The sequence below is a fragment of the Martes martes genome, assembly GCF_963455335.1.
Source record: "Martes martes genome assembly, chromosome: 1".
Lineage (NCBI taxonomy): Eukaryota > Metazoa > Chordata > Mammalia > Carnivora > Mustelidae > Martes > Martes martes.
This window is the reverse complement of record NC_137888.1, coordinates 696,515-706,856: the sequence shown is the minus strand read 5'-3', so window position 1 is coordinate 706,856 and position 10,342 is coordinate 696,515. Positions and strand designations below refer to the sequence as shown.

The 10,342-nt window shown below is 61.1% G+C and overlaps 1 protein-coding gene across 8 annotated transcripts in view; it reads left to right on the top strand.

Moving 5' to 3' along the window:
- Nucleotides 1-5,120: 5,120 nt before the first annotated feature.
- The window catches only part of PCBP3 (poly(rC) binding protein 3), a 30,151-nt gene continuing 24,929 nt past the window's right edge, over nt 5,121-10,342 (top strand). For 5 of the 8 annotated variants that reach the window (XM_080813699.1, XM_080813697.1, XM_080813698.1 and 2 more), the window contains exons 1-6: nt 5,130-5,201; nt 6,122-6,145; nt 6,968-7,000; nt 7,289-7,405; nt 8,050-8,181; nt 9,044-9,172. In XM_080813699.1, coding sequence (XP_080669825.1) covers nt 5,136-5,201; nt 6,122-6,145; nt 6,968-7,000; nt 7,289-7,405; nt 8,050-8,181; nt 9,044-9,172 — 501 coding nt within the window. In that variant the 5' untranslated portion in view covers nt 5,130-5,135. Of the gene's footprint in view, nt 5,202-6,121; nt 6,146-6,967; nt 7,001-7,288; nt 7,406-8,049; nt 8,182-9,043; nt 9,173-10,342 lie in introns of all 8 variants that reach the window. The other 3 variants (XM_080813694.1, XM_080813692.1, XM_080813696.1) reach the window with 2 other exon arrangements.

Genomic DNA, 10,342 nt, shown 5'->3' with positions numbered 1-10,342 from the left:
GGCCGAGTAAGTTGTTCAAAGCCACGGATTAAGAGAAAATCCTTTACACGTGCTGTGGGAAAGGACACGTTACAGATAGTGAAACAGTGAGAACGCGGCAGGCTTCTCCCTGCCCACAGCGCAGGTGAGGGGTCAGGGGGCAGCAGCAGAGGCCAGGGGTCCAGGGACACGTCTCTCGGGGACCCAAAGAGACCCCTGCTGACCTGGAGTTCTGTGCCAGGTGAGACTCGTTCATCGCTGAGGTGAGCAGACCTGTCAGACCCACGGAAACAGACTCCATCACCAGCAGGCTTGTGGTGCAGACAATATTCCGGGAAGCTCTTCAGGTAGAAGAAATCGGAGAGCAGTCAGGACGCTGCCTGCACACGGCGGGGTGAGCGTCACGTGGGTAGGCAGAAAGACGTGTTTTCTTATCAGCTACATCCCTCTAGATGATGATTGACTGTTTAAGTCAGAAACAAGACTGTTGGTTCACAACTCAGGAGAACGGAAGTGCGCCACAGTGCAGAGGCCAAGAGGGGAAACAGAGGCACAGTTAGCGCCCATGTCAGGCGCTCCCCCACTGCGCTAAGTGACAGATCGCTCACACTGTACGGTGATGGGTTCAGGGTGTGTGCCGAGCAGCCCCAAGATAACAAAACGAGGGTCATAACTGATAAGTGGGCGAAGGAGGTAAAGTGAAATCCTAAAAGGTGTGCAGTTCATGCACAAGGTGGCAGAGGAGAAACCGACAGAAACGGGACCGAAGACAGACGGTAAAGAGAGAAACAAGCAGTAGAACGACAGATCCCAGCTCCACCGTGTCCGCAGTCGCTGTCAAAGGTCAGGACACCCCAGTTAAAGGGCAGAGATCGTGAGCGAGATAAAAAGGCAAGGTTCAGCCATGCGCTGCCTACAGGAAACTCACTCGAAGTATAAAGACAGGTTCAAGGTAAAAGATGGAAGGAGATGCGCCGCACCGACACCAGTCAGAAGAAAGCCGGGTCACGACCTTCACAACAGAGAAGCTTCAGAGCTGAGGCCGCAGCCAGGCGTGAGGACTGTCTCACGGTGACGAAGGAGTCCGTTGGTCCCTCGGCCGGAGGCAACAGCGCGGTGGTCGGGTGCTGACGACAGACCTTGCAGCGCAGGCCCTCCCGGCGCCCTGGGGACCCGACGGGACCGCAGAGGACCGCCGCTGGTACCATCCGGGCTGTGAGAGGCTCCACCCCAACACAGAGCACACGCTTCCTGGGACCGACCACAGTCTGGCCCGCAGGCGCGCCTCCGGACATGGGACACCCCTGAGATGTCACCAGCTACATTCTCTAACCGTCAGAGAACCAGCAGGAGAAAGAGATCCAGAAAATCTCTAAGTGTCCGAAAATTCAGTAACACGCTACACACTACATAGTATCCCATGAACCAAAAGAGAAATCAAAGAGAAATTTGATGGTGTTTTGAAATGAGTCAAAAAGAGGACAGATAATCAGTAGTAGTGGGATGCAATAAAGCCATATGTCGAGAGTTTTATAGAACAAAAGAAGAAACTAGAAAAGAACTCATTAACTCTGCATCTGTGAATTGGGGTTTGCTAACAAAGGCTCTGGGGGCCACAGAGGGGAGCCTCTGCACCCCCGGTTTGGGCCTGAAGCCAGAAGGCAGGATTGCAGAGATGGACGGATGGACAGGCGGCTGGGAGGGCTGACGGGGTCAGAAGTGCTGTGGTTGCTCATGGTTGGCCGTGGCGGCTGTGGCGGTCGGACGCAGGCTGCATTCCAGCCGAGGCACATTTGTGGACGGTGTCGGCGCAGGGCCACACGGCGGGCTGCGCCAGGCCCTGCAGGGGACCGTGCCGGTGTCTCCTCTCCCTCCCACTGGGCGAGTTACAAATATGTTCAGTTCCCAGCACTTCAGAGAACAGAAGGTGGGGTCCTTGCTGGCACGGGAGGTCTGCCTTCTGGAGCACCAAGTGTGGGGAGGAGTGAGTCCCAGAGATTTTTTCTGACCGTTTCCCATCAGCTTGGTTCTGGGCGCATGTGACCCCAAGTGCTGCTGCTGGGCTCTGCTGCGGGGGTGGCTCCAAGGCGGGGGTAAGGCCCGATACTCTTGGGGGCCGCCCCCGAGGAATACCTGTCCCAGAGCCCAGCAGGGCCGGCGGAGGACGGACCACGTGCACCTGAGATTGTGCTCCCGGGGGAGCCGATAGCCCGGTGCCCCTCGGTGGCTGGCACAGGGTAGGTTCTTCAAGGTCAAGGGCACTGAGTCGCAGGTGACCTTCACCACCATGCAGGGCCACTCCTTGTCCCCAGCAGTCTACAGAGGGCACTGTGCGGCTCACCCTCGGCCGCGTGATGAAGGCAGGCCTCCGTGGCAGCTCGCTGGCCTGTGTGACTGATGGTGGCCGACAGCCTGGACCCTGAAGCTCCCCGGCACTCGCTGACCCACTTTCTTCGCTGTGGCTGGAAACATTTACGTAACCATGGCCGCAGGGCCCTGCTGCCCCCACAGGAGGAGATGTTTCTAATTAAACAGGAGGCCTGGTATCCCAGCGTGCCCAGCGCCCAATCCGCTCCGCTGGGGCTGGTACCTCCGCCTGCTCCAGGGTGTCTGTGCGGGAGCGAGCGCGGTGAACTCCGTGCCACGCCAATCCTTGGGCTCTAATGTCTCCTCTCCGGCCCGGGCTTTCCGTCCAGAGTGCCCTCTTCCAGCCAGACCTGCCGGCATGGCCACGCGGCCTGCATCGTCCCGCAGGACAGCGCCCGGGACCAGGGCTCTCTGCTGTGCTCGTCCCCGCTCAGCCACCAGCCACATGGGGCTGCTTGTTCGAGTCTCGGTGCGGCTGGCGAGTGTCTTCTTTCCAGTATGAATAACCACGGGTGGCCAGTGGCTCCCATGCTGGCCGGTGGAGACAGACCGTGTTAATATGCAAGGGTGGTTTTTAAAACTTGCCTTTGCCAGGTCTTAGAGCTTCCTGTCAGAATCCTGGCTCTTCAGAAGCATCGTCTGATCCATAACAAGGACCACTAGTCTGAGTCGTTGATGGTCCATGGGGTACGTTGTCACGTGCGCGTGTCTGTTGGTGCAGAAATGCGTCCGCAGCTGTCATCTGTGTGTGCCCTCCACCACCAACAGAGAGTGAGAATGTGCTGTCTCTGGGCTTCATGTCTGGATTCTCCTTGAAGCATATTTGTCAGCAGGAATATTTTGATGAGGAAAAAGATATAGTTTTGCCCCCCAAAACCTAGAAGGTTAAAGCAGAATCTTGCAATTTTAACTTGTGTTCTCTCATGTGTGTGGATGGAGCCCCCATCTTTACAGGTCACATCGCAGGGCTGGTGTCCAGACCCCCAGGCAGGGGCACGGGCAGGGGCACACACAGGTTTCTCTGTTGCTGAGGGACTTAGACCAAGCGTGGGGTCGTATGTGGGCGTGCTCGCAGAGTCGGCTGGGGCTTCCTCCTTCTTTCATGGCCCAGGCACCCCACCTACCTTTCAGGTGTGCCCCTGGGCGGGTGTGTGCAGTTACAGGAGGCCTGTGGCACTCTTTGTTCCATGGGATCCACCTGGTTTCCCCCCTTGGGAACCCCTGGGTCCCAGGTCATCTGGAATCTCCCCCAGCCAGGCCTCCTTCCCTCCCTGTCCCCCCGGCAGCACCCTGCTGTCAGACCCTGTGACCACTGCCCCATGGCCTACCCACCCCCTCCAGGACTGGCCACTCCCTGCTCCCATGGGGGTCACTCATGCCCCATGTCCCATCCCTCCCCTCATTCCCCCTCCTCTCTGACCCTTGTGGACCCTGGCACCCAGGAGCTTCCCTGCACCCTGAGACATTCCCACGTGCCCGGCAGGTGGTTCTCCAGCTCCCATTTGCTGCCCTGACTGCTGGCACTCCCAGGATGGCCACCCAAACAGCCCACCCCTGACCTGTGTTGCCTGCAGAGTGAAACATGCCTTCCCAGGCCTGGAGTCAGGTCTGGTACCCCCACGGGGCCTCCCACATCGGGGCCTCCCTGAGGCTCTGGTTCCGCAGACGTCTCCATCCGGACCCCTCCCATCTGTTCTGAGCCTCTTCTGGTCCTCCCCTCTCCCCTTGCTGCACCCTGAGCCCTGGTCCCACCTGACCTCCGCTTCTAATCCTCACGGGTACCTGTCTTGGGGGCCACCCTGTACACTGTGGTGGGGGGACCTGTCCCTTGGGATCGAGCCTGGAGGAGAATTTAGACCTTCCCCAGAAGGGGCTACAGTCAGGACAGTCCAGTCACTCTTCCCATGGGTCTGGTGGGTCTACTCTCTGCCATCGTGCTTGGCCTGTAAATCATAAAGGGAAGGCTTAATTTTGTTTGGTGGGCTAAGTGCTGGACCCATTGTCCGCAGGAACTGTACAGTAAACGTAGACCAGTGGTACGGGTGTGTAAGGCATCTTCTGGAAAGACTTGATAAAGGGGGTGCTCAGGGATTCGGCAGTTGTTAGTAGGTACTAGATCCACTCTAGAAATGGGGTCACCAAGGGATCTTAACTCTAAACATGCAGACAACACCAGTGCCTATAGTGTCCTGGGTTTTAAGGGCAAAGGGAGTCGTAGCCAGAGGGTGGAAATACACAGAACTAACACGAACTAACATGATAGCAGAACAGACGCTCCAGCCACATGCCAGGACCCCACAACTCACTTGAGCCCTTTCCCTCTCCGGTTTCCCCCCGCACAGAGGCAGAAGCTGAGACCAGAGTGTTTGGACGACGTGCTTGGGCTCGCACGATTAGTTAGTCCCTGCCGGGTTTTTCCCAAACCCAGCGTCCCGCTGCCACATGCCCCAAGCCCCAGTAGGTCACACCAGGGCATGTCCCAGGGCTACGCCTTCTTGCTGACTGGGCTGCCCTCCCAGCAGCCTTTGCCTCCCTGAGCCTTGTGTCTCACCAGTAGCAGGAGTGAAGGCAGCACCCTCTTCCAGACTCCCGCACGCCTACCCACACCCCAGTAGCCGAAGGTCCTTGCCGGCCAAGACGCCCCTGCCCTGTGTCGGCGTGGACAGTGTTCTCAGCCGGCAGCATCTGTGCCTTCCCTTTCCAGGTGACACTGTCTGGGCCCCATCCGTCCTTCCTCACGGCGCCCCCGGCACCTGAAGCCACGACCCCGGCTGCACTTTGGGAGAAAGATGGAGTCAAAGGTCTCAGAAGGCCTGAATGTGACCCTGACCATCCGCCTGCTGATGCACGGGAAGGTATGCAGCCCAAGGCCGCCGCGTCAGACCGGCTGGGAAGCCAGGGAGGGCGTGCCCGCCGCCAGGCCTGCTCTGCAAACCCGCGCAGCCTCGAGCTGACAGAGCAGCCCCTCCAAACTACATTTCTCCGGGAACCCCTCGAGACCGATTGCCACCTGCTGCCCCGCCACCGCACCCCTGCGTGTGTATGTCCTACAAACAAGGGCATCACGCCCCGTCCATGTCAGAGTACCGACACCAGTATGTCCCAGCCTCTCGCCTCAGGCCCCGGTCGGGTCACCAGTCATCTTAGCCTGCCCTGCACCACAGGACACGCGTGCTGGTGGGGGGTCAGCCCTTCACGTGCCGGACGCGGCTCTGCTGGTCGTCAGCCTGGAGGGGCCCCTGCCCTTTCCTTGCATTTTACCCTGAAAGTCCCCGCCCTTCCTCGAGGCGGCTTTTCTGATGTTTCCTCCCTGTCGGTGGGAAGGTCACAGGGGCTCCCCATCAGGGGCCCAGATTTCAGGGCCTCCGTTACGGAGCCCTCGGTCCGTCGCCCAGGGCTGCTCTTCTCCTGCTGTTCGCACCGCTGGGGCCTGCGGACACTGCGGAGAACGCCTTGTCGCCAGACCTCAGCGTCCAGTCACCTGCCCACTCCCGCACGTCTCTGTGGACTCCGCTGCTGTTTTATTCCGATGACTCTCATCCCCGTAGTGCTCATTTCGATGCTCTGTCAGAGACAGGGCCTGGGAAGCGGGGTCAGACAGGCACCCAGGAGCCCCCAGACTCAGGACCGTTGCACAGGCGGCCTGACCATGCTCCCTCCTGACGGTCCTGACCCCCGTCCTTGCTGCCAACACAGATGGGTCTCCTGGTATCTGTCGCAGGCCGTCTCTCCTTCTGCTCTATGACATCATCTTTCTGTGATTCTGTTCCCACAGGAAGTTGGAAGCATCATCGGGAAGGTAACTACTGAGTGAACTCTGCCTCTGCTCGGGTCTCCGAGGAGATGACGGGGCCACCAGGCCTGCGCAGGGTGGCAGGCCACACGGTGGGGTGCACCAAGGATTCCGGTGGAACCCCGCGGCCCCGCCCCAGCAAGGCCCTTGCTGGTCACCAGGGCAGCCCCACCCCCCACTGCCCCGCGGCCCTGTGGCCTGTCCTTCTTCCCCGGTGTGAGGGCCCAGTGAGCGTGATTCCCTGGCATTCTCCAGAGCAGTGTCCCCTCTGGCCAGTGGGTGGTGGTGAGTCTCTCCTAGCTCCCTTCCAAAATAAAAGAAGCACTCCATGGGGAAATTGAGCACGGAACTGGGAGTCTCGGGGAGTCAAGAGCCCGTGGCAGAGGCTGGGACGGGGCGCCACCTACGCATGGCTGGCAGCCCACCGTCTCCAGGCCCCTGGCGTCCAGGGGGCACCTCCACACTCCATGTCCAGGTCTTTCCACGAGAACCTCGAGGTGTGCCCCTCCCTGCCCCCGGCCTGGCCCTGCTTTGCCCATGATGAAGATGAGGGATTCGAGAACCACCGCAGACAGGAGCCGAGTGGGCCAGCACCCAGCTACCTCCTCTGAAGGGCCCCTCACCAGCTGGCGCTGGGGGCCCAGGGAGCCGCAGTACGCCAGGCTCTCCTCCCCGCCCCCCCAACTTTGAGCACTGCTGCTCGCTGGCCTCGGGCACCGAGTGCGTGAGGCGGTGCTCCCAACCCCTGTGTGCCACGCCATAGCCCCTGCCTGCCTTTGGCGAAGTCCAGAGTGACGCCTCACCCTGTTGTCTGAATCTTTATTCCAGAAAGGAGAAACTGTGAAAAAGATGCGTGAAGAGGTGAGGCGGCCAGACCCAGTGGCATCCCGTTTGTAGGGAGGCGGGAGGTGGGAGGCCAGTTGTCGTGCCCTGCCCGTGATCACCTCCCAGCGGCGGCGACCCCTTCCCTCTGACCTGTACCCCCCGCGTCTGGGCCTCTGTTTCGGGGCGTTGCAGGGGGCACGGTGTGGCGGCTCTCCACACCCTGAAGGCAGGCACGGGGCAGAGGCCTCACCGTGTACTGTGGAGAACCGAGCCCAGTACTGCGGTGACTCTGACCCTGGCCCGGGGATGCTCGCCTCCTTCCAGAGTGGCGCCAGGATCAACATCTCTGAGGGAAACTGCCCAGAAAGAATCGTGACCATCACGGGCCCTACGGATGCCATCTTCAAGGCCTTTGCCATGATCGCCTACAAGTTTGAGGAGGTAAGATGCGCCCCCAGACCCTGTGTGCTGGGGGAGGGGAGGACACGGTCTCCTCTGGTCCCCCACGTCCCCTGTGTCAGGACATGGGCACAGCCCGGCCCATGGGTATCCCCACCAGGGATGCCCTGCTTGGCTGTAAAGATTTCTCTTCTCCCCGATCGCCTCTCCGCTGCCCGGGGGCTCCCCTGGCTGCCGGCCACGTGGTAACAGGCCAGCTGCTGTGCTCGCGTGTCCAGGGCCCAGTGCCGAGCTTGAGCCCCAGCCACCCCCACAGCTCCTGCCCCAGCACACAAGCTCGGCTGCAGGCTGGGCCTGGGGACTCTGCTGCCGGCACCTAGAAACACACATGCACTCACGTGTCTGGGGCACGACTCTGTGCTCTGTCAGCGACTTACATCAAAGTTTCGACATGTTTCCAATATTGTTCAAGTCGCCAGAAGTTACTTAGAGATGCGTTCAGAGCGGCCGAGTTCCCATTCGTGTCCTCCTCCAACCGCCACTGACCGTGGGCTTCTGGGGGCAGGGAGCCCTGGCCCACCGGTCTTTGGGGCACATCCAGAGAGATGCTTTCTTACTGAGCCTGGCCTTTGCACTCACTGGTATGTACATGGCAGGCCCACCCACGTGTCTCTCTCCCTCCCCAGGACATCATTAACTCTATGAGCAACAGCCCTGCCACCAGCAAGCCCCCAGTGACGCTGAGGCTGGTGGTCCCCGCCAGCCAGTGTGGGTCCCTGATCGGCAAAGGCGGCTCCAAGATCAAGGAGATCAGGGAGGTAACCTTCTCCGGCTGCTGGCGCCCCACCCCTGGGTGGGTAAGGCCCGCCCCTGGGAAGCTCAGCCTGCCCCGGGGAGGCCAGCACTGCGGGCCCTGCCAGTGTGGCGCTTACGGCAGGGGAGCCGTCTAATAGCAAAGGGAGGGCTGTGGGAGCCCCTGGAATGTGCACAGACCACTCGCGGCGTCATGCAGTGGGGCCGGGCCCCTGCACGGGAGGCAGGACCGCCTCTGACAGGGCAGGGTAGGCAGTCATGTATGCCACCCAGTCATGTGGCTCTAGGCCATGGAGGCTGTAGTCCCTGCCCCCAGGCAGGTGCCTCCGAGGACCGCCAGGCCCGAGCAGACCAGCAGGGCTGGGTGAGGGGCACACTTTATGTTCGTGTTCCTTTATTCAAAGAAAGCCTGAGTCCTTGCCCCTCCCAGAAGGAGGGCAGCCACCCCGTCATGATTCGGTCAAGGGAAGACAGCCACAGAGCTTAGGCCCCTCTAGAATCCGTCTCTGTCTGTGCCCTCAGCTCCACAGGGAGATGAAGTTCCACGTGTTGGTAAAAAAATGACTCCATTTCTGTCTCCGTCTCTGCAAAAGCCACTTGCAGGTTCAGACACCTCTTGTCCAGTGTCACTGTCCCTGTGCCAGGCCGTGCCGGGCCACGGGCTATGGCACACTGGCCCTTCCCTGGGCCCCCAGGGAAGGAACAGAGGGCCGAGGCGGCAGGCGGGCATCGTGCCCCTGGCGTGGGCATCTGTGCACTGTGCCCTCGACATGACATCCTCCTGAGCACCCGGGGCGCTGCTGCAGCGCCGGCCGCCGCCACCAGCCCCCTGCCCTGCCGTCCCCTTCCAATGTCTTGTTTCTGCAGTCCACAGGTGCCCAGGTCCAGGTGGCCGGGGACATGCTGCCCAACTCCACAGAGCGGGCAGTGACCATCTCGGGGACCCCGGACGCCATCATCCAGTGCGTCAGGCAGATCTGTGTGGTCATGCTGGAGGTACAGTCTGGGCATCTGGGGCTCACCACCAGCCTGCCCCTCGTGCCGCACCGGCCGTGGCTGCTTCGGCCGAGGCTTCTTCGTGTTGGCTGTGGCACGTGGCTGGGGCCCTGAGAACTCACACAGTCAGGGCCGTGTGGGGGCCAGGGGTCAGGAGTGTGACCCGAGACCGCAGCCAGGCTCCGAGCGACCCGAGCGAGAGCCGTGCTGGGTGCGCGGTGCCTGCAGTCTTGGGCACGTCCATCATCTCGGCCTGGGGGCCGGGGAAAGGGGTGTGTCAGGACACAGTCGGAGGGGAGTCGTTAGTCTGCAGTGGGGTGGGGGGGCACTCAGTAAAGGGTCGCCTTACCGTCGGCCCAAGGCTGCGCCGGACACGCTGCCTGCTGTGGGTGGGACCCTGCTGCCCGGGACCCACGGAGGAGGGTGGCAGGAGGCCTGCGCTCACCTGTGCTCACGGCACAGAGGAGGAAGAGCGCAGGCAAATGCCCAATTTGTAAAGACAGAGAAGAGTAAACAAAGTGGAGAAACCAAAGGAGAAGCGGAGAGGATACAGCTGAGCAAGACAAACGCCTCTCGAAGTTGTTGTGGGGGGAAAACCCGAGATTTAAATCCCGACTCTGACTAGTGGCCCAAGTGCCGCGCGACTCGCTGAAGCCTCTCCGGGGCCGTCTCTAAGCCACAGAGACGACCTGGGGCCTCCGACAAGAGCTCCAGCGGCGGCCGCCAGAGAGGCTCTGCCTCGGTCGGTGCCTGTGGGCTCGCCCCGCTTTGGTCCTTCATTTGCTCTTCAGACCCGCCTCCAGCTCTTTAAAAAACGTTTGCATAGTTTAATTTTCCCCAAGTGTATCATTTTGTGAAGTCGAAGTATTTTTCTAAATACTGGTGTCCCGATGGTCCCCAGCCAGTGGTCACGGGACAGTCGTGCCGGTCTGTGTTCCCTTCCGGCCCCTGCGGCTGGGACCCCGCAGGCGCCATTGGGCACGCGGTGAGCGGGCTGCGCGCTCGCTCGCACCGGCGGGTGCCCGAGGTGGCGAGAAGACACCCGCATCTGGAGCGGCAGCAGCCACGTCAGCGCACGGTCACGCGATGGTTCCAGGAGGGACGCAGCCTCCCGCGTCCACGAGCAAGGGTTAGAACCAGACTCTCGGTCTCCTCAGGACTCCTCCCCAG